The 24440-nt window shown below is 40.9% G+C and overlaps 1 protein-coding gene across 2 annotated transcripts in view; it reads left to right on the top strand.

The window, feature by feature from the left end:
- SPOCK1 (SPARC (osteonectin), cwcv and kazal like domains proteoglycan 1) overlaps positions 1-23246 on the top strand; it is a 257009-nt gene extending 233763 nt beyond the window's left edge. For both annotated transcript variants that reach the window (XM_042881785.1, XM_042881788.1), the window contains 5 exons: positions 6045-6161; positions 12704-12925; positions 13514-13576; positions 18717-18854; positions 19866-23246. In XM_042881785.1, the coding sequence (XP_042737719.1) occupies positions 6045-6161; positions 12704-12925; positions 13514-13576; positions 18717-18854; positions 19866-20056 (731 nt within the window). In that variant the 3' untranslated portion in view covers positions 20057-23246. The remainder of the gene's footprint in view (positions 1-6044; positions 6162-12703; positions 12926-13513; positions 13577-18716; positions 18855-19865) is intronic.
- Positions 23247-24440: the final 1194 nt, after the last annotated feature.

Here is a 24440-nt window from a genome sequence, read left to right on the forward strand (position 1 = left end):
GATACCATCTTGTGTTTTCACTTTTATCTCTGCATATAATCTTTTAATTTTTGTTCTGTGCCGCCTTCCTGTTCTGGTTGAACATAAATACATCTGCCCATTTCTTCACAAATACTAATTTTACTACCTGAGTTTTGCTCTTTCAAGCTCAAGGCCATTTTCATTATGGAAACCAGCAGCTACCCTTATCATCAGCAGACCAAGCTATTTCACACTATTGTAATTCAGAACAATTTACCGGAGATCAGAATCTAAAATTTCTGTTCAGCTCTAGAAAGTGGAGCAAAACAACTTCCTGGATCTGTAAAACTTCAGGTTGTCTTCAAGTGTTTCATCTGTGCCTTTGGAAGGTTCGTAAGAAACACTTCCATCTAATATTCAAAGTTGATCATTTGAGTATTCATTTACCTCATTTTAAACCCAGCCAGGTTTGTTTCTACTCATAATTCTTTATTTAGTCATTCAAACACCTGAAAGCACAGGGCCTGCTAAGCTGTTTGTAGTAAAGTCAGGTACTGATGGCAGCCTCCCATGGGCTCTAAGATGCAGGCGACCAACGCTGCTTTGAAGTCAAACCAGCATTCTGTCTTTCTAAGAACAAGGACAGCCATTTGCACACACTGGCTTGGTCCCAACTAAATACAACTGGAGCACTTTCTCTGTGTCAGCACCAAAGATGTTGGATGCACACATGGCATTGGATATGTCTGTGTCTTCCAGATGAAGGACATTTTTTCACAACAGTCTCTGTAAAATGGGATGGAAGGAAGGGAGGCATAAGGAGAGATGATGCCTACTGACTTTGTCACTCAAAGCACAGCATGCACTTCTGGAAAAGTCATTTCCAAGTAGACAGGTGGGTTTTTTTTTTTCAGTGGATACAATTTTGTCTATTCCTAAATTCATAGCAGAATTTGAATGAGGACATTAGGATGAGCTATCAGTGGAACCTGGGAAGCTAAGAACCATGCAGGTGATGATATTTTAGTAGCTGACATGGCCAAAATCTCAGGAAGGAGGCAGCTCCCACACGTCTTCCTGACCAGTTCTGAGTGACCCCCAGTACCTGTATACTTTGGGTGTATTTAAAATGAATCTCCAAGCTTCCTAAGCACCTAACAAAGATGAACTTCCCAGGGTTTTCACAATTAATGCAAGCACAAAAGGAACTAGCATTAAGTACTATGAAAACAGATGTACACTTTGCCTGCAGCTTTAGAGAGCAAGCTTTGTAGCTCTCAATCTTTGTTTATACAGTTCTAGCTGAGCCTTGTGTTTTAAATGTACTGTTTTAAGGGAGCTTCCGATCAAAGCCTATTTCGTCTTCACAATAACTCAGCTGCTCCTGTAATCATCTCAGAGTTGGAACTGCAGGATCTTGGCATCTGCTGCTTTATTTATAAGATGAGGCAAAGCAAGTGACAGAAGGATCAGAGGTGGTTATCAGCATAGGTGTCATCCCTGTGGAAGAATAGCCACAGAACGCCAAAAACGCAGTACGACAAATACACCCACCTAGAACTTTGTCATGAAGCGTTGATGATCATAGCAGAAATTTTAAATAAAAGACCTTCATTTTTGGGAACCATCAAGGCACGTTCAGAGTGCAGTGCTGTTTCTTATAGTAAATAATCTATTCCCTTCTACCTTATAAATATTGTTGTCATAGTACTTCATTTTTTATTATTATAAGAAGTTGCCTGGAGGGCTTAGCGAAAGGAGCAGTTTAGAGCATTCCCTCTTCTAATGAAGAATGGTGAAATATTTGTGAAGGTCATTATTGCCACAATCGCATCACCAGAACACTTCAGATAAAGCCCTCAGAATCATCTACAGGTCACATACATGAGTGTATGTTACATGCATGTGTGTGTACCACATTTGGAGTGGAGTGTTAGCACGGCACAGCATTTGTCTCAGTGTTTGCTTTCAAATCAGGTCCTGCAGCAGCAGTTGCTACTCTACATACTTTGCATGGCTGGGAGCACAGCCACGCTGATGCATGAAAGCTGACACAATCTTTTCTTACTTCAGTTTTAAAGCTTGCTCCGGTAATCCAAACACATTTAGAAGCCATTACAGATGGATTAAATAAGTTGTTGGCTTACACAGTAGAGAGAAAATGTAGAGACGTCAGAGAAAGCATAATTAAAATTGCTATATTTTCTATGTTGTTTTACAAAGATAATATAAAAAATAGTACAAGAGATGACCATTATTTTCTGTCAATTTCTGCACTGTTATACACCTATATCAAATTTTTTAAAATAGTGTTTTTACAGTGTTTTAAACTCTATGCATTTTACTCTATGCATATTACTTTACACCCGACTGTCATTTTAGATAGCCTTCAAAAATGCAAAAGCAAGACTTTTCTTCTGAATTATTGAAACTATGTCTGTCCTATTTCTAACCAGAGGAATATAATATCAGCATTGGACAATGTCATGCTGGTTTGTGCTGTATTTCACAATGCACATTTTAATCAAAGCTAAATGGACTTGTCCTCCAGGCTTGCAGCACAAATGACTGAACTGCTTGTTACAACTAATATGTCTTACGAATACAACTCCTATTTTTCTGCTTCTGAGCCAAGCAACAATCAAGGCCTGTTTCTATTGATGCATCTACTCCCTCTTGCTGCCCAGGGTAAGCCATGTCTGAAATTTCAGACTTGGGGTTACAATGGGCTCTCTTGCAGCATTTTCCATTCCTCATTCACATGCTCCATATTAGGAACCTTTGCATTCTTTAAAGAAAGAGGCTCAGAATTAGTGACATGTCCTCTAAGCTGAATTCTGCCACCAGGTCAGTTTTCTTTTGCATAGAAAGGGCAGTAACCTTTGTAGCTAAATATGCCTTTTACGAAGCTTTTATTTTCTTTCTGTTAAAAATTTCTCTGCATTTATAGTTTTCTTTCTTCTACTCTAGAGAATGTAGCCCAGCTCCTGGGGAATATTGACAGGCTGCACAATGGCATCCAGGGAATAGGAAATTCTCTTCTCAGTCTTTACCTGTGAGACTACTTAGTATTGTAAAACAATAATATGAACCCAAATGGCCAGTCTGTCCTCATTTAATTGGTAAAAATGTTGTACTGCCTGTATGAATGATGACAACGATAGCAATGGTAATGATAAGGCAACGGATTCGTGCTGGAGAGATGACTGATAACAGAGAAATGAAATGATACAAAACAGGTTATACACACTCTGTGAGGCTGGTTGCCTAGCTTGCTTATTCTGAGGCACAGGGTAATGTATCACTGTAACTTCTTTTCTGAACCACATCATAGACTTCTTGCTTGTCATAAGTACCAGAATATTATGGCAGCAATCCAGATACTAAAGCAGTAATGTACTTCCTCACCATCAAGTTTTGCTTAGAATTACCTACAATATGAATTATAAGGCTTGTTTCGTAAATGGCTGGAGAGTTTACTGAATTGTATTGCTAGGCTGGAGTAAAAATGGGTGTGAGAGAACATTCCGTATTGATTTAATCTTAACTTCTACAGGTTCAGCTTTAATGTTGATTTGTGGCACTAAGCACTTCAGTCCCTCCCTGAAAGAATGAAATTAAATAGTATATTGTTAATTTTCACAACCAACGTGTATAGATTAGTATCTGCAGTGCTGAAAAAGTCCATAATGGAAGCATACCTGTAAAAACCCAACCCTTTACAGCATACTAATGGCTTTCCATCAGGCCACGCTAACGTTTTCTGCTTCATGAAAATAGGTATTTAGCAACAATGCTTTCAGTTTGTTAGGAATAAATAACTACTGGAACAATTCCTTCACCCTTGGGAATAAATCTGCACTTTCAGTGCTTGCTGTTAAATCACTCCATGATTTAGAACGATTCATCATGGCTGCAGATTCGGATCCGAGGGATTTTGTTGGATCCAGCAGCACATGCATCTTCCTCACTCATTCACATTGCCTTCGCTCAGAGAAGTGACAGATCCGGCTGCTCCTCCTAGTCAAAGCCGTGGGCTACGCAACAGATGTCATCAAAGCACATCAGCAGTGAGGGATGAGAATTAGCACTACGTGAGGACGTGATGGCAGCAGGCTGGTAAGGCAGAGCTGTCAGTGATGTCATTAACAAGGATAAAGTCTGGTGTTTTTTCCCCGTTTGAAAGGTGCAGAGAATGAATTGAAGCCAAATTCTGTTATCTCAAAGAAAATACACACAGCAGTGGAAATGTGTATTTGCATATGCTTGCGCTGTGTCTTTCTCGCAGCAGTAGATTTTAAAATGGGTGTTGACAGTTGACTGGACAGACTTCAGTTGCCAGAGCAGAGCTATGAAGGGCTTCTTCCCTTGGAGTTTCTCTTCATCCCAGATTTTTTAATCAGTGCCTCAAGTCATGCCAATATCCATATTGTCCGCAACCTACATATTCTCTCCTTAAAGATCTTCAAATAGCAAGGGACTCATTATCGCATCTATTCCGCCTGCAACCCTATTCTTCTCATCTGAGAAATGTTACTTGAAACTTCTATTAACAGTAAAATAGTACACTTTTATACTGTATTTTTTATGAAGAGCATTCTTAAAAATGCTCTGTAACTCAAGCTGATGCAAACTTATATAGGAGGATCTTAGATCTGGGGCTCCTTAGAGCTCTGCTTCCTCAGTACCTGATAACCAAAGGGCTTTACCACCAGAAGTAAATACTCCAGTGCTGATTCATAGATATCCAGAGTCTGGGCCTGATGTCAAACTGATGCCCTCTGAATGAAGTGTTTTTAACTTTGTGTCCCCAAGCAAACTGGGAATGATTAAAGACTTCTGAAAATAAGCAAATGCAATGAATAGAATAGGATGGTGAGGTAGAAAGGTAGGATCTTTCCAACAATGCACCGTAGCATTCAAATTAATAAAAGAAATGGGAAATAATACTTTCACATGCAGAAGAAAGTACGATGGAGGACATGAAATACCTGTGAAGAAAGTTAACTGAACTTGGCATTAAATTTTTGTAGTCTTTAAAGAAATTTATTGTCTGCTGCATGTTAACAGAAGTGTTGGTACCTGTTATTTCTGACCCAAATGAACAGACTCACCGCAGCCATGAGATTTTGGTGCATTCATGGCCATCATTGGAGCAGTGAGTTTCACGTGAGATGACAAGTGTGGGACTCAGCTGATCCCCAGGAATGTGGAAGGAGGAATATTATGAGGTGCAGTGAATTGGAGAAGGCATATTGTGGCTTGCCCTGTGAAGGATATCTGTCTCCATGGCATAAAATCTTGCTTTGTACTGCACAGCAGGAAGAATAGAATTGCCCAAGCATGTAAATTTTAAACACTAAATATGATAGAAAAACAAGAATTTTTTTTTTTGACAGAAACTGGTGACTAATGCAGCTTTCTTCCTTAAAAATATTTGCTCTGGATGGACATTAATCTCTTGGCAAAAAAATCTGGAAATAAAAAACAGATATTTCTCAGTAAAAAAAAGGAAAAGAGCTGTTTTACCCAGCTAAGAAAATGGAACTGACAGCTTTCAGAGGAGGCAAAGTCCCATTTGCAGTAGAGCTAGAGCAGCGTGACAGCTTTCTTTTATATGTGTATAAAGAAATAAATGTATTTCCTATAGCTGTGATAATAGCACTATACCAAGTCAAATGTGGTTATAAATTATTCCGAGCATCTTGTTCAAGTGGGATGTCTCGGCAAGAACGTCCCTCCTCCCCATCTGTCTGGCTGATATTTTTCTCTGAAATCCTAAAAGGTGGAAACATTTAAGTTAAACAGTCACATCGCTCTGATGGAAAACCTGCCGATAGCTCATGTCACCGCTCCCATCGCAAATCATGTCAGCTACTGACGACAAACTTGAGTAAAACTTTCAATTCATTACGATTTCCATTTTCTTTTTAACTTGTGTCCTTTCTCCCAACCTTCTCTTTTACTTCAGAGCTCACAGAAGGAGTTTACAGCCATAATTAAATAGTATTTTTCCATCAAAATATCTGGTGAGAGTTCCTCCACTGTTTCTCTTGACTCGGTTTGATTTGTTCTTTTTCCAGCTTGCACTGACAAGGAATTGAGGAGTCTTGCTTCGCGACTTAAAGACTGGTTCGGTGCTCTTCATGAGGATGCAAACCGTGTCATCAAGCCAACAAGCTCGGAAACAGCACAAGGCAGTAAGAAAACTCCTTTCCAGTTAACATTGATGTTGCAGGCAGCTTACCAGCCTGGGAGAGCTGATCACAGCTGCTGGTGCCACAATGTCATGTCAGGCAGGTGCCAGCAAGTGAGCAGTTTCACAGGGGAGCTGATCCTGCAAATAAATAGCTGCCCTATTGTCTGAAGGAGCTGCAGTCATTCTGTGCTCTCTCTCTGGACCTAAGTACTCTAAAAATTGGCAGTCAGAGACAGAGAGACCTGCACAAGTTAGCCAGGCAAATAACTGGGTCCAAAGACTACCGAGGTCATATCTATACTGGTAAATAAAGCTGCAAAGGGACTTCCTCAAGCCCTGAGGTTAGCTGGCATTACATAGTTTGTGTCTGTACAGAAAATTCCATGACCCTCCAAATCATTGTGGCTGTCCCCAGATAATTCTTGGGGATGGACAATGGTCTCTGCTTGTCCCCAGGTCTGTGCCTGGGGACATGTGCCAAAAATACAGCACAGAAGCAAACAGAAGATTATGCTAAAGCTGAGAAGGACCCACTTCAGATTTGATTTTCTTGCTAATGCCTTGTGTAAGAAAAAGAAAAATAACAATATCCAGATAGTAACCACAGAGATAGAATAGCTAAATGGTGTAGAAAGCTGGAATCTGGTGTGTCCCAGGTATTTAATAACAGCATCTTTGCTTCCTTTGATGATTTTTTTTTTTTTTTAAGAAATAAAGAATATGAACAGTTTAGAGGACATTTACTCTCTGTGGGTTAAGCCAACATGACTGATTTTGATGTCATTTACCCACCAGGGAAAGGAAAGATTCAGATAACAGCAGCAAAAGAGGTCATCTTCATCAGAGAGCAGATGTGAATTTATTTTCTGTAAGGACTCATTAATCCTTTTAAACAGCGTGTCCCAAATCACAGGGGCCCTGGGTTACAAAGTAGGATGCTCAGGTTTTATCTGTCTGCGTGACTCACCTTCAGCTAACTGCCCTTATTCTCTGGGGTGAGCTGCTTAAAGCTGGTGTCCACACACACATAATTTCAAGGATTTGGTCAACTGCTCCTTTTACTGTCTTCAGACCCTTGCACTTAGTTGCACAATGGTGTAGGAGGGGCTGAACATGCAGTAGAGCTGACCCAGCACATTGGGATAAGCATTTGCTGTTGGTCTGTGCCTGCACTTCCACTCTTGTGCTACTTTTGAGTCTGTGTATGTAGCAGAAATGCTAAGTCATGGCCTGAAGCAGTGATGGAGCACCTGGTGGGATGGCAGGGCCAGCCCAGAGGAGCTCAGGTGTGTGCAGTGCCCAGAAGGGGTGGAGCCAGGATTCACCCCTTCCCAGCCCTCATTTAAGGGCTGGCAGTGGAGGTGAAGGTATCTCCTTGGAGATTCCTGTGTACCTGAGGCCTTCCAAAGGTAAGCAGGTTTTCTTCTTTTGTTTCTGTGTCAGTGGTTACTGTGTTGGGGCTTATGTTCATTTGCTGCAGCCTAGGATTGTGCCACCCTGCTATTATTGCTTTACTATCCATCATGTTGTAGTACTAAAGAGTAGCGAGAAATTGCTCTTCCTAAAAAGACAGGATACACCCCAGGCTGTACTGCTCAGAACTGTAAGCAAACCTCATTAATGTCACATAACTGAATCTTAAAAGTAGGTGAGAAAATAAGCAACAGTTTATGTAAACTTTTTCATCAGTTCCTTACTTAGAATAGTATTTAAAGTCATTATCTTTAGAAGCATGTGTCCTACATATTTCTTAAACATTCCTATGTAAAGGAAGCTGAACCACAGCACAAAGACAACTGGATGTGCAGCCAATTGCAGCTTCAAGATGTGAATCCCCTTCAGACCCCAGCAACAGAAAATCCCAGAGATAGCAAACTTTTTCTAGAGTACTTAATGCCCAGAAGCACATGAAGTCTTGTTTCATCAGACTTTCAAAAGGCTGCTTCTCATGCAGATGACCGCTGAGCTGCTCAGAAGCTTACCAAAGGCCAAAGATCACCTCCATCCCTAAAGGTGGTGGGTTTTGGGGTTTTTGGGGTTTTTTTTTGTTTTTTTTTTTCTGAAGCAATTTTAGTAAGAAACTTTCCTGGCAATTCTGCAGTGTTTGCTGTGATTCACAGAGGAGCTGTTATCTCTTTTTTTTTTTTTTTTGTTCAGTTTTATTCCTGGCAGCCTTGATATGAAAGTCTGCATTAATGATCTTAAAGGCTTGATTTTTGACAATGTTCATTTTCAGACTGTTGACTTGGTTTGGCATGTTTTCTTATTTTCTGTGTGTCAACTGGAGGGGGGAAAAAAAAAAACCACACAAGAAACTTTCTGAGTTAAGATGCCCAAATCATCTCTAAACACCACAAAACTTAGGCTTGTTTTTCTTTTAAAGAGATTGCAGTTTCCTTGAATGAGTCTACACGTGCCAAATTTGCTTCAGTTCTCTCTAGAAACCCAGAAAATAGACACAGAGTATGGACAGCAGGGTCTGCCTTCCTCTAACATCAGCTTCAAACATTTGTTAAGAATGAAAGACATCTTAAATAGGGCTTAAAATTCAAAATGGAGTTCATATATCCAAACTGAAAAATATGTCCATGTGAATCATGGCAAACAGGACATACACACATTGTCCTATTTTTTTTGTTTTGTTTTTACTGCTCTACATGTCCTCCTTTCCTCACCGGGCCAATCGCTTCATTAAACCAAACTGGCTTGGTTGTGCTTGTAGAGTGTTAAAGGCATATACATACACCCTCAAAGTAATCCATTTTGGGAATGCCCCCGTGGCAGTAAGAGAACAGATGGTGGGATGTGATGATGAAGATGCCTTGGACACATCAGCTGTCTAGAGGAGGTGTTCCAGCAGGGATTTCTCTGTGCTACATTAAATTTTCAAGATGTTACTGTGAGTGTAAATAAGCTCTTTGTGTGTATTAATTTCACCCCTCGGTGAAGAAAAAAGTGCTTTTTTTTGTTTGTTCGTTTTGTTTTTACTCAGCTGAAAAGAAAGGGATAAGGGTGAGTCGTTGTGCTTCAAATCTCCAGCCTCCATTCCAGGTGCTACCTGTGAGATCCCAACAAAGCACTGCAGTCAGGGAGCTCTGTGTTCCACAGTCTTTGTGCAATTGAAATCTCTTCAATAAATAATATCAGTAACTCAGGGACATGCTTTGAAACAAGAAATAATAAAACTAATTAGGTACTAAGATCAGGTTCAAATTGCTCCTGAGCCCGTTGATAATTCATAACGTTTCCAAGCTATAACCAGACAGTTTTTTTAGTTGGAGTGGGAGTTGTTTTTCTTGTTCTAGAGATCTATGCAATATAAAGTATCTTTTCTGGGGAACGTTTCTTCTCTTCCTTCCTTTATTTTAAGTGATAGGGGAAATTAGGTTAATTATTCCCCTGCTAGTTTAACTCTAGTATACTTTAATAAAATAAATCTGGCTCATGTAAGTCAACGCTTGAAGAGGGAAAATAATTTTATGTGCCATGAGGTGTGTTTATTTTTAATTATGATTTTTCCCTTAAAGATTTTTTTTTTTTTTAATTTCATTTTAAAGCAGAGAAAGTAGAGCCTTGTAGGTATTAATGGGACATTGAGACTTTCACATGTAGGTCACCGGTGTGAATTCACTCCAGAGCTGCAGTGTCTGAAGGTTGTTAGGATGCTGTACAGCTGTCAGTCAGAATGGGAAGTGCAATGGTTTCAGTGGTCATCCACTGACCAGGTGTCCAGATAGGGGCAGCCACCACAACTTACACTAATTGGCATCTGAATTGACAGTCTCTGCCAACAGCAGGGATATGAAGCCTTCCCATCCTCTTGCTTGTCACCAGAGGAAGTGTAAGGCTGAGCTGATGCACAGAAAAGATCCCACTGGGGCTGCTGATAGGTCAGGTCTGCTGTGGTAGAATTCCAGCCTGCTAAATGGGTGCTCAACTGACTACAGCATTACAGTATGTGGTTTATTTCATCCCACATGTTGCATCATATTTGTTGAGAGGTGTTCTACAAATCCCAGCAGTTTGTGGGTAGTAGCTTTTACCAGGAGACAGTGAAGTGGAGGTAGACACTGCTATTCACCTTCAGCCACACACTGAAGGACAGTTAAAGAATTGGTCTTTTCACTGATAATAACCACCTAGCTGAGGGCTCTCTATTGCACCTACTGCTGTAATATTTAAAGGCTTCCAACCCACACTGGCTAATATAGAGCACTGCTTAATAGCACAGCCTCTTAATAAACCTCATCTGGAACTCTGGTGGCAGGACTGAAAGCTCCCTTGTTTACAGGAAATTACAATCAAAACCTCTTCATCTAATGTAATTAACTGTCTTCGTAAGTGACCTTTCATGATTGCATCTTGCTTCCAAGCCCTGATGGTATGTCACAGAGGAGCTTCACGTTCACATCACTCACCATCCAGTGATCTGCTCCGACAGCTCAGCACCGAGGGCACACAATAGTGGTATCCCTGTATGCATGTTGTACACACAGACTGAGACTTCCAGCAGGGAGCAGAAGTAACCCAAAGACACTAAAGGGGGCAAGTTCATGCCAGCATCTTCTCCTCCCCCCCTCCCTTGATCCTTACCAGTTAGGAGATGGCCTTCAGAGAGCCACAGGGCTAGACAAAATGTACCATGTTGAGCTGCTTGCAAGCAGACCTTGTAGCTACTCACCAAAGTGTCACAGCAAGGCACAAAGGCTGTTACCAGAGAGGGCATTTGTGCATGAAAAAAACCAGCCAGCAGAACCCATCTGTTTCTTTCCTGGAATCTGTTGAATGGGGCCAGCCTAAGCATGCAGTGGTCCCACCACACAACTAAATATCATCCCTTGCCTGGCTGCCTTCAAGCTGTCCTGTGGAGTGCAGTATGCACACCCACAAGGCATCAGCCACCACCCAGCCCTGTGCTTCTAAGCTCTGTTAAGGCCAAGTCAGGGTTCTGAGGGCAGTTCACTCAACAAGAGATTGTACAGTGACCAAATCCTACTTGTCTTCTTCAGCTGAATTAAATAATTGAAGTGAACAGTCCTAATTGCTTCAGCAAGGCAAGCAGGCTCCCTCCCTACCCCTAGTCGTACAGCCTTTTTCTTTTTCACTGTGCTCAAACTCAATTAGATAACATTAGAGGAGATAACAGCACAAAAATGTGATGAAATGTTCAGCATGATCTCTCTCTTCCCTGCCTGCGCTGCCTCTAGCCCCGAGGAAATGGTGTTACCCTCTTCCTTTCTCTGAGAAACATGTATTATAAATGACATAAACCTTCCCATTAGTTAACCCTTCTGATTGTTCTCCATGTCACTGACAACCTTCAGCTGCAGTTGCATACAAAACACACAGCTTCCAGCACAAAGCATTGCCCTCCTTTGGATTCATGCTTTAAAAATAGCAGGTAGACTGCAGAGCCTGGACAAACTGTCAGCGTGATTCCAGCAACATCTTAGGTTTCACGTTAACAAAGCAGCATCTAGAAATGGGACTTGACACTTACAGCACAGAAGGCTAAGCTTGACCTCGTTCAATGAAAGATGCAACAAAAAAGAAAAAGCCCATCGGGCTGCTTCACGTGGCCTACAGCAGGATGAATGGTGCCCAGGCATGCTGTGCAGTGTGAGCATGTGGTGCCTGGGCAGGAGGTTCAGGTACCCCCTGAGCACATAAATCCCCAGCCAATGTATGCATGTCCTTGCTGAAACTGAGATCCTGATTCTGAGATTTATTAGCACTAGATAACTAATGTACTCTATTGCATCATAAATAATTGGGAAATTAATCCATGTTTGCACCAAGCATTAAAAATGCAGTGACAGTGTGGATTTATAGTGCTCTGTCTTGGTTGTGAAAGAAGGCAATGCCACTGGTTTTGTGGAGACTGCAAAATACTGACATATGCATCTCATATACCTTGTGGGTATCCATATGCATGACTTGGCCTTCCGGTGGTACCGCTGCTGTTGCAGTCTTTTAAGGCTTTGGGCTATTAAAATGAATGATGATGATGGTTTCCAAAGTGCTGGAAGAGTAGAATCCTGTTTTGCTGCACAATCCTGGAGTAGGCAAGGACAAACAGTGCTGGAGTGGTGTTCAAGATCTCATGCAGTTCTATGGAACTCCCAGGGGAAGCACGGCCATTCTTCAGAGGGGTTCAAGCAAAAGAGATGCCTCCTCCCTTCTTTCCCTTAACTCCCTGCACCAGCTCACAATTCAAGTCAAAGCATGCTGTTGTCCACTGCCAAAGGCAGGGTTCAGAAGAGACAAAAACTTGGCTGAGATGTGGAAGGTGAGAGCATACTAGGAAATAAGTTGATCAGGGAACTAGGAACAGATCTTGGAAACAGGATTTAAGTTGCATTTGGACTCAGCCTGCAAAACAGAGTGAAAGCAGTTCAGTCTGTGAATTTGTTCTGGTTTGACCAAGCGAGGTTAATGTTCACAGTCCAACCAAAAAAATTTAGGATGGCTCTGGCTTAGCAGTGATTATGTGCAGCAAGCATACTGACATTCAGCTGGGGATATTTGCCTGTCTTCTTACAGGATTTGACACCAGCATCCTTCCAATCTGTAAGGATTCCTTAGGCTGGATGTTCAACAAACTTGACATGAACTACGACCTGCTGCTGGATCCCTCAGAGATCAGTGCCATTTATCTGGATAAGTATGAGCCATGCGTCAAACCTCTCTTCAACTCCTGTGACTCCTTCAAAGATGGAAAGCTTTCCAACAATGAGTGGTGTTACTGCTTCCAGAAGCCAGGTGGTAAGTTGTACAATTTGCAGTACAAAGAGAAGTTATTTGGGTCTCCCGGAGTTTAAATTGATTGACCTCTTTGTAGGGTAATTGGTAGTCAGTTGCATTACAGAGCTCCTGTCTCTAGCTCTGGTGTAAAAGGGCATTGTGTAACAATGCTTAATGTCACAGATGAACTATATTAACATTCCCTGATGACTAAAACAAAGCAGTACTAAGTGCCAGCAAACAGCTTAGAAATAGGCTCTATTGCTAATAGGAGGCTCAAGAACATACTCCCTTATTAATGCAGAAACTAGTCTATTAGCAAATAAAAATTAGAGGCCTGGCAGTTTGTCAGTTTGGTGAAAAGAAAGGAAAAACAGTTTAACACTGAAACTGGCCCTCAAACTCTTTTCTCAAACACAGTGTGTTGCAATTACTTTTTTTTAATTAGTAGAGCTAATGACATAAATTTGTTTTGCAGTACAGTACCAGCATATGGGCCTCTTTCATTCCCAGGTGTACCATAGTCTACATTTCATGTCAGCAGTGAATCCAGTCATTAGATTCTGTCCTGTACCATCTGGAAACTGATTCTCATACGTTATATTTTAGGTCTTCCTTGCCAAAATGAAATGAATAGAATTCAAAAGCTCAGTAGAGGGAAGAGTCTGCTGGGTAAGTTCGATTACTTGCCATTCATTTACTCAACTAATTAAAGCTTCTGTGATTATTGTAACTTTATATGCAGTAATGGTTTTTCTATTAGAGAATAATGTTTTGAATCAGGAATATGCACTACAGAATTTAGTCCTGACACTATGAAATTAAACAAATCATGAGATAGCAACATACAGAACAGATGTCAGCATGGCAACAGGTTCAGAAGTAATTTACAGCCATCCAGAAATATTAAACCTCATCTGAGCAGAGTAATATTGCCCTCATCAGCTGGTAGGGCAGCACTAAGCACAGAGGTTGCTTGATACTCATCCTCCCATCTTTGACTGAAGGGGCAAAGATGGTTCATCATCAGCAGGTTCATGGCTTCCTCCAGTCATGGCACAATATATGCATACCTTGGGGCTCAGTTTTGTCTAATGTTTAAAAGCATTTCGGTGTATTCCGTGTATATGACACTCAGACCAAGTCTGTGAGAACAAGAATTTACATCATCTCATCTAATGCAACCCACCAGCATGCTCCGTACTCTAAGGTGTGGTAGAATATGGAATACCATATTATAATATATATATTATTATATATAATATATAATATTATATATATAATATAATATATATATAATTATAATATCATGGAATACCCTGAGTTGGAAGGGATCATCGAGTCCAGCTCCTGGACTCCCCCTCTCTGTCAACTACTGGGAGCCTGTAGTGGAAATGCTAAGCCACAGCCTGAAGCAGTGATTGAGCACCTGGTGGGAAGGCAGGGCCAGCCCACAGGAACTCAGGTGCATGCAATGCAGCTGAGCAACTGGAAGGGATGGAGCCAGGATCCACCCCTTCCCAGCCCTCATTTAAGGGTTGGCAGTGGAGGTGAAGGTATCTCCTTGGAGATGCCTGCATACCTGGGGCCTTCCAAAGGTAAGCAGCTTGCTTTCCCCTCCCCATCCCCTTCTTCCCTCCCTTTGTTTCTTTGTCTGGGACTCTTGCATTTGGGCTCGTCCTCATCTGCCTAGACTTTACCACCCTGCTACTGTCATTGTACTTTCCATCACATTCTAGCATTACAGAGCATTTCAGAACTTAGGCTGCTCTGGTAGATATTTAAAATTAGATGAAATAAATCCTTACTAAACATTCAGATGGTCAAACTGTGTAATTTTAAGGTAACCAATTTCATCTCCTAGAATGCATTATTACACAGCCTAGAGTTTACATAGTGGATCTCAGTGAAGCTTCTGTCCCAGCACATTCATGCATGTAGAGTCAAACCACATGAGGCATCTCAGCAAGGGGTTGAAGCCTATGCTTACAGGACTAACTGAATTTCACCATGGGAGACAGAGCCCGGCTTGATGCAGACCCACGCTGCCATCCTTAGGACTGTGTTTTTCACCAGCATTTTTCAAGCTGTGGCACAGAGCACACACAGCAGCTCTGCTGAAACAAATTTCAGACTTCAGGCTGCTCTCAGATTGTGGTCTGGTGTTTCTAGATACTCATTAGCAGACCCTGAGCAAATTTCATCTTTGCCAAACCTTGCTGTTCCTAGAAGCTGGTGCTTTGGGTTCAAGGTTCAGGTAACATGAACAATTCCAGCTTGGATGGTGTGGTTTAAAGTAAGAATGTTCCCAAAGGCCACAAGGCCTATGGTTTTGTTCCATCATCTTTTCATAGCACATTTGCATAAAGATTAAGACATTTCAGAGTTGCAGCTCCTGCTGTGCATCAGTGTGAGAGCAAAGGCAGGATTGATCACTGTGTTGTATGTGTGCTATGTTCCATAAATGTTTTGGGTTTTTTCATTCAAATGCTTGTCATAGTGGAGGAAGCCACTGTGTTGTCAGCCTCATGGCTCTCATGATTTCTAAGCCTTGTGAAAGAATAAGAAGCCCAGGTCCTAACAGATAACTTTCACTGTCCCATATTTATTTTATGCATTGCTGTTATTTGCTTAATACAGTAAACATCATCTAGGCTGAAATAAGGGGTTTGTTGTAGTGCAGGGGATAAATAATGATGGTGCTGTGTAGGTAGGCAACATTCAGGCAGTTGTACTGCGTGGCCCTGAAAGCAGATCACAGCAATAAGAGCAAAGTGATAACATTACAGTGGTCCCTCATCACAAATAAATTCAAGTCAACCGCATCCAAAAAAATAAAGGGCAAAAGTAGGTAAGCTCAGCAAACCAAGCGTCAGGCACAGAATGTTCAACAAGCTAGAAAATAATATAGGGAAGAACTTTGTGCTTCACCTGCCTTGAGACTGCCTGCATAATGACACCTGTCTGTGAGATTTAATCTGATCTCACCGTTATTTATATAGTGGAGGGGAAAAAAAAAAGGTCTTTTCACTGAAAAATCATGCAAATGGAAAATGAGACATAGATGTGACAAAAAACCACCACTTGTAGCAACAGCAGAGACTGGAATGAGATGAGTCTTTTCAGAGAAACTCGTCTTTAGTTATTCTCTTTCCTTCTCCATCTTTGACATATAGAGCACAGCATTTACAGTCTGAGCAGCGTGCACGAGGAAGATTTCTGTTCATTTGTATCCATTGATAAAAAATGATGACTTTTGATATTTTGTTCTATCAACACACATGACACTTGCAGCAAAGTACTTCAAAGCCATTGCCATTAGATATGTTGAATTTGGAGACTTTCAAATAGAGCCGAGCATCCCAGGGGACTGAATTAAAAAGTAAACAGCACTATTCATCTTTTCCTACCAGATTTATCTAGAGTACAATTAACTGCAGAGAGTGTACTTTTAGAGCATACAACTGTGCATCCTGATAATGTTTCTCCCACATCACTAAGGTAATAAATTTCTGCTCCTGTCACTGTTTTTTTTTCTATCTCAGCCCTGTGAATTCAGCAGGCATAATAGCTAATACAGGGAGCTGGCACTTAATTCTGTCTAGCTTTTACCGGTGTGCTTTGCTATCTTTAGCATATAATTATTCTCTCCATGTCCTCCAAGGATGTGGAGTGTTATATAGATAAGGAAAAATGCAAAAAAAAAAAACAAAAACACCAACAAAAAAGCAACAACAAAAAAGAACCATAAAGAGGATATAGGTGCAGCAGTGCTGCTCCAGTTTTCAGGGAATAATTAAATACTGTGTAGAACAGAGAAAGACAGAGGAAGCATGATTCCCTGGCCTGAGGCAGGCAGTGGGGATCAACAAAGGTGAAGTGGTGCATAGTATTTTTTTTGTAGTCCCCTCCCCGAAGGGTCACAGAGATGGCTGTGCAAGAAACACAGAGAAGGGAGAGGAAACAAAGGAAACAGGAATTCCTTTTTCCTTCCAAATTGCTTGTGTGGTCCAAGCTGCCCAGTCAAGTTTAGTAGCACTGAAAAATTCCAAGCAGAACTTGTAGACAGAGCTAATTTGTAATGCACACAGGGGCTGATTTGGGTAGGATTTACAGGATGAATCATCCTTTTGTGCACCACTTGCTCCCAGTGATGCTCTGTCCACGCTGGATTATCACCTGCACAGGCTTTTCCCTGATGGCTGTCAAACAGCTTGACACCAAGGTGCTCAATATGTAACATCCCAGTGTTACATCCCAGTTGGCACACATTTCTTCTGCAGGAGAGACTCCTACTCTACATTGTGACCCAAAGCCTGACTCCTTTCTACACAGTTATCTTGGCATTGAGCCTGGGCAATTTTTTTTTTATTTTTTATATCTATGTGTTTTACAGTCATCTTTGGAACACTTTAATACTTTACAGGAAATGTAGTGAAACTCTATGAAAAGGTAGAGGTTGCGTTGCCCAAGGACAAGAGAGAGGATGAGACAGTTTAGAAATACTGCGGCCATTCCCTTCCTACCCTGCAGAGCCACGTAGGACCCCCCTCTCCTTGGTTGTTCCCCAGAGCCAGAAGTACAGCTGATGTAGCAGGGGAGCTACCAGCAGAAAACCAGCATTGAGCACTTTTTCCAAGGCTTTGAGTAGTCTGATAAACACCGGAAGCATTTAAGACAGAGGATATGAGCAGAAATATGAAAAAAAACAAACCAATTTAACACTAAAATAAGGGATTAAACAGTCAGCATAAGGTTGTAAAAACCTCTAGAGGTAAATGTATGCACGTGATGATTAGAACTTTTTTTCTTTCTTTAATGTAGATGAAATGGCCCCTCTGACACATGAACTGTCTGAAAAGATGCTGTACACATGAAACTAGTGTAAAAACTTCATGTATGACCAGTAAATCATGGGCGTCATTGACAAAGGAGAAAATACTTTCTCAACAGTTACTTGAGATGAGAAATTTGGGGCAAGGGTCGGTTTCTGCCTTGTATCAAGTTGAAGCTATTGGCAAAGAATGGAGAATGACTGCATTGACCTCCCTTAGGAATAATCTTGAAGGACAACAGAGGCTTTTTGTACAGAAGAGCATTTTTCCTCTATCAGCTGCAAATGGTGGGAGCAGTAATGGGTTTCTCCTAAGAGCTCACCTGTCTGGAAGCCAGAACGAAGCAGACTCTGCAAGTCTGAGCCATGTTGGTTTTATTGTGAGATAAACCTTAGGCTTCAAATCTGAAGATTTAGGGATTTCAGTATCTGTTGTCCCTCTTTGTAAACCTCTATGCATTCTTTTATGCATGGAAACTCTCAGTGAGTCAGAAATGCTTGAGATGAGTATGTATAGCAAGCAGATGGCAGATACCTTCCAGGGATAATTACAGTGTTGTGGAAAGACTTATATGATAAACAGTGAAGGAGTGCAAATGGAAAGAAAATGCAGAATTAATGTAGTTGGGATAATGTTCCAGTTGGGAAGAAAAGCTTAAAACCTAGAGTTAAATCTGAACAAGACCATAGGAATGCTAATCATTCAGAGACAGACTGAACCCAAGCTTTAGGAGCATATGCCTTCAGCCCCTGCATGCTATCACAAAGCCATGCACTGTGTAGTGACCAGGGTGGCTCAATATAGTTAATAATATACAATTTCTGCTCCCTTTTTGGCACCAGATAATCACAAGAGTTTTCTTGCCAACGCTGAAGCTTTTCGTATAAACAAACAAGCTCTTCATATCACATACCATCATAGACCTGCTTAATCCTACAGAGGCTTGTGTTACTGATGATGTCTTGTATTTTATTCAGGTGCTTTCATCCCACGGTGCAATGAGGAAGGTTATTACAAAGCCACTCAGTGCCACGGCAGCACAGGGCAGTGCTGGTGTGTTGATAAGTATGGCAATGAGATAGCTGGCTCGAGAAAGCAGGGGACGGTTAGTTGTGGTGAGTAATGATGTGCTCTCCTCCGATAGCAAAGGAATTAACATCACTGTAAGGCTTGCCATTGCTGTAAGATGGAGTACGATAACACAAATGACAACAGCAAAACATAGCTGTGTTCAAAGGGCTCACGTGGTTCCCAATTCCTGTTACAAACGGGGCCCTTGCACACATTTGTCCTTCTGACTGAGGGACTACAGCAGAAGGGAGCACGCAGTAGCCAGTGTTAAAAGGATGTTTTGTGTGGGGTTTGTCATTGATACTGTAATCAAGGCTATGGGACTGCTATGCAAGGTTATTAAATATATTGTTCTGTGTACTATGGGACTTGACAGACAACCTCTAACTAGAGAAAGGAAGGACCAGCTACAAATTCTTATAAATTAGCAATCAAACCCAAGAAAATTGCTGACTGTACAACATGGTGGCAGTATATACAATCACCAGCTATCTTACCTAGGCAGGCAGGATTTCCATAGCATTGCTTTGGTGTGCTTGAGTGAAGGCTGTAGGCCTTCCAAAGCTGCAGCTGTTGTAATTTCAGAAGAAAAAAGTGAGAGACCTATAAAGTTTGGGATGCTCAGAACTGCATCATGGGTTTTAGGCTCAGTAGATGTATCTGCAAATTGTGGTTTATGCACTTAAATAAAATCAATTTACAGAATATTTCTAACCTAGCCTGGTCTACTTAATCGTAATGAGTTAAAAGCATTTGTAAGTAATTATTTTCTGGCCTGCATGCACATGAACCGAGTCAGTCTTAAAATCAGTTGAGAATCTGGGAGCAGAGTGATGCAGTTTCTCATGCAAGTAAATTTCTTAGAGTAAATTAATATATAAATTTAACTCAGTTCAGGAGGAAAAGTGAAATTTGTAGATTGTTTAATGAACAACTGAGCCAATTAATTAAAAAAAGTAACACTGCAAATGCCAGTGGCTTGAATGACAAGGGTAGTGATGTACAAGGTGATGTGGTGACATGAGGAAATGACTGTTCCCACTTGCCTATTTCAGAAGAGGAGCAAGAAACCTCAGGGGATTTTGGCAGCGGTGGATCTGTTGTGTTGCTGGATGATTTGGAAGAGGAACCTGAAGCAACAAAAAAAGACAAAGAAGGGAAACTGAAGATTCACGTAAGAGCAGCTAATGAAGATGATGAAGATGAAGATGATGATAAGGATGATGAAATTGGTTATATATGGTAGTGCCCATTGTTCAGAGGACTCACGTTTTGCACAATATTGCAAGTCATATCGTATCTCTGCAATTGTATCTGAGAGTACCTGGCACAAATATTCCCTCTCTACTGAGTTTAATTTTGTATAGTCTATTTAATTTAGAAGACAGCTTTTTCTTTTTTTTTCTTTTTTTTTTTTTCTTTTTTCTCCAGCAGCAACTGTTTGGAATCCAGCTTTCGTTCTGTTGCTTTGGGAGATTTTTGTTGTATCCACAGGGGCAATGAGTTTTGTTCCAAAAACATTTCATGTCTTAATCCTCAGTTGCACAGCTTATGACACACATCTCGTGAAAGAAGAATCACAGAAGGGCTCAGCAAACTGGTACAAGGCTTAGAAACCCATCAGATGTTATCACAGACAGTTTGTATCATAAGTTGCTATCTGGATCATATCAGAAACGATCTTTTTTCTTTCATGGGAAAGGAAGAGGAGGTGTCTCTTTCTCTACTCAGTATTTATTGCACTCCAGTTGATTAAATACCTTTGGTAGTGATTTCTGGCTCCCCAGAACCAGGGGTTTAATCCAGAAAGAAACCCATTGGTGGGATTTTATTTTCCTTACGCTCTTTGCGAAAGCATCTGAGAGGTTTAGTCCAACCTTATTGAAGAACAAAACTCCCACCAGAGCGCAGATCAACTCTCTGCCACTCTTACTGGGTTAAGTATCACAGCCCTGATCTTCAGAGCTGCTGAGAACCTGCAGCTATCACAAATCAAGCCCTAGAGGCAGGGAACAGCATCCATCTGCCTTCCCAAATAATGGAGGAGAGAGATCTCGATCAGTTTGCAGCATCACAACCACTTCCATAGCTATTGCATAGCAGCTGGCTGAACTCTTTTGCACTCAGTGTTGCAACTAGCATCATGCAGGCTCACACATCACTAGGCTGCCTGGTAAGCAATCCCTCACTGCAAGGCTCTACAGCTTTCAAAGCCACTCACCATCAAAAGTAATAAGCTGCCATTTCTTTAATTTAAATAGTTAATATGTATTTGGCCTGTTCTAAAAAGCAACTTGATGTGGGAGCGCTTCAAAAGCGTAACTCCTGCTCAGCGTGACAGGCTGCACACTCCTGACACGCACATACAAAAAGAATAATATTAAAATGCAATTTGTGCTCCCCTCAACATCAGCCATGTATTTATAGCTCTACAATTGTATCACAGCACACTGACATTAAATTATTTGCTGTGTCCTTTCCCGTGGTAGTTCTCTGATGCAGGAACATACAGCAGTGACCTTTCATTATTTTTGCTTTAAGTGGACTGAGCCAAGGAGAGCACTGTGCATCCACACACAAACTGGTGGTGGAGTAGGTGCTGTTTTTTGAAGAAAAACTCCTAGGAACAAATTTACCTTCAGCTTACTCTCCCCTCTCCCCCATGGTCTCATGGGGGACCATGCTTACATATTTTTCTACATTCCTGTGGCCCCTTTGCAATGGCTTTTCCAGCCACTTGCATCACTGCAGAGGGCACACAGTCCATCCCTTCTGTCCACACCTCACCAGGGCACAGCCTGTCCAACCGAACCCTCACAAGGAATGGCAGGATTGAGCTTGCAGCCCTCCTGGTTCTTGTACAAAATCTGCAACTGTTTAAATGAAAGCTATTAAATAAGGCTTTGTAAAAAAAAGGTAGACATCCTTCAGTTCACATCAGCAGAGGTGCCACTAGCATCCAATTCTCATCCTCACTAAGCCTGTCCTAGCTGTAATTGTCTATGTCTGACCATTCCAAATCCCCATTGGAAAAATACACTTTTATTATGGACTATTTCAGAAGGCTGCAGCTATAACAGTTTAAAGAAAATAATATCAAATAATGGGGCAGGGCCTCACCAGGAAGACACCAGGCAGATCTCTGTGCTTTGAATGGCAGCTCAGATTGCATTTTGCCTCAAATGGCATGAAGCTGTTTAACAAAACCCTGCTGAAATCCACCAGCGCTGTGCAGTGTTTGGGGGACCTATAGTTTATATATACTTAACGTGTATATTGAAACAATAACTCTAAGGAGATGTTTTATTTCTTTAAAATAAAAACAGCCAAGAAATCTAAAAAGAACCAATCCTTTGTCAGATCAAGCCATTTTCTTCTTCATGCTTTGTGAAGGATTTAATTTGCTCGCAGCTTAATTTAATTCCTTTATTTTTTTCTTCTTCCCAAAGCAGAACTTCCCATCTGCATCAAGTCATTGACCTTTCAAACATTTTCTCATTGTGAAAAATGGAATCCAAGTTACCCCATTCTTTTAGAGAGACAAACCAATTTTTAATCTCATTTTCTTTCATATTAGGGACTATGAAATACTGTTAGGCATTGCTTTATGGTTCAAGGTGTCCTTTTAACTACCGTGGTTAAATCAAAATCTCCTTGAGTTCAGATTTCAGCACAGTTGGGTTTTTTGGGTCATTACTGGCCTTTGCTGTGAACACAAAGAATCCTTTTCTTTATCTTTTTTTTCCAAGCTATTCCATACTGTTACTTTAAACTGTTAGACTGTTTATTTAATATTTATTCTACAGTTTATATTGAAAATGTAAAGTTTATATTTAAAAATAACACTGTTTGTTAGTGAATGCTTCTCCTTGCCTCTCCAGCCTAGTCTGTTAGTCTCAGTGTACATTTCTGGCATGGGAATATTTTGATATTAGAAGTTTTGTAGCATTTTTCCCTTTGAGCAACAAATGACATAGATCTGAGGTCATCACTCGCTACAGACCACTGGCTCACCCAAGCTTAGCTTCCTCCATTTGTTGGCTTTTATTGCAGCCCCTTCTGTATGCCATTCAGGTTCCTTTAACACATAGACTGCTTTGTACAGTTACTATACATCAGAAAGCCCTTTCTACAGTAGGTGGTTTTTGGTCTTTTTATACTTTTCTCAATGCCGTTGATGTCTGTTACTGTTTAATGTGTAGATCTGTAAGAAGAGATCCAAATATTACGTGTTTCAGTTTGATGTCCCTACTGTAGATGGATGTAGGCTACCATAGTAAGTAGAACTGCATAGTAAATTCTGAATGCTTTTTCCATAAGGAGTTAAGTGGAATGTGAACATTTTGCTATCTTTCTTTGGTTAACTGTAAATGCTTAACTGTAGTCTGGAATAGTTGCATTTTTGTCTGTCTCAATAAATTTTAATTTGTCCGCGACTCATGATTGCCTGTCTTGAATTTTATTAAACTTTGGGGATCAAAAATACGGCAGCACTTTGAGTCAGCATTTAATCATGCATGGAAATGGATGGTCTTTTATATTTGGTTTATACCTCTTACCTCTGTTCAATGTCATCCACGATCTGTGAAGTTAATGTAAGGTCTCTAGGAAGCTGTATTTTAGAAGCAGAAATGAAACCAAATGAAAGCAATGATTGTACCAAAACTAGAATTTCTCAAATTAAATTCAAATAGATTTTTTAAGGAAATGAGCTGTAGGAAGGGGTGGGAGAAACTTTCAGTGTTATTTCCTGCCCGCTTTGCAGATTGTTATGTCTTTGTCTTTCTGTAGGAATCCAGGGCGGTTTTATGAACAGAGACAGTCACACCATTGCACACAGCATAAATGAAAACAAAAATCCATTGAATGTATCTGGGGTGTTATCTCTAAGTCATAAGTCATCCTCACTTATACACTGCTATTGAATTTTACTTCCATTTTGTTAGCTACCTTTAAACAGCCAACATCATTACAGTGCTAATTACGGACCTACAGTGTTCTTCCATCACCTTTCCTCTGCACATTCCAGTATTTTTGTCAATATTAAATTGCCACATGAAAGTATGAAATACATTTTCAAAGATAAGTGCAGTGATGATCTCATCTAACAGACTTAGAGCTCATCCTTACACCACTGGCTGAGCTGTCTCCTTTATGAGCAGAATTTGTCCCAAAGCACACCTGAAACTTCTCTTAAATTTACATTCATTGGTTTGTTTTTACTATTAATAACACACATTGCTGTCCAGCAAGCTGCTGTACCTGTCTGAGGAGATAAGAGCTTTCCATTTCCAAACCCTTTGGATGGAGACCCTTTGAAATGTTTGATCTTTGACATTTAAGTGATTGAGCCATGCCAGATGTCAGACACTGCAGCACTGAGGGCTGAAAGGCACACACACAAACTCCTGAGCTTAAGAACATGTGGGCTGCTAATGAGATTTTAATGGTGGGGAACAGTTAAGGAGTGAATGGTGCTGAACCTCTTTGAGGTTCCACAATGCAGGAACTGGAGCCCCCCCATGCTCAGCATCACCCTGCCTTCCCTGAGCAGAAACCCAGCAGTGATCCTGGACCACCTTCTGTGTCAGCCCCTGCTGTCCTTGCTCCCCTGCTTTGAAATACTTGCT

The sequence above is a fragment of the Lagopus leucura genome, unplaced genomic scaffold (genome assembly GCF_019238085.1).
Source record: "Lagopus leucura isolate 7727_CA_CO unplaced genomic scaffold, USGS_WTPT01 Super-Scaffold_100030, whole genome shotgun sequence".
In the NCBI taxonomy this organism is placed as follows: Eukaryota; Metazoa; Chordata; class Aves; order Galliformes; family Phasianidae; genus Lagopus; species Lagopus leucura.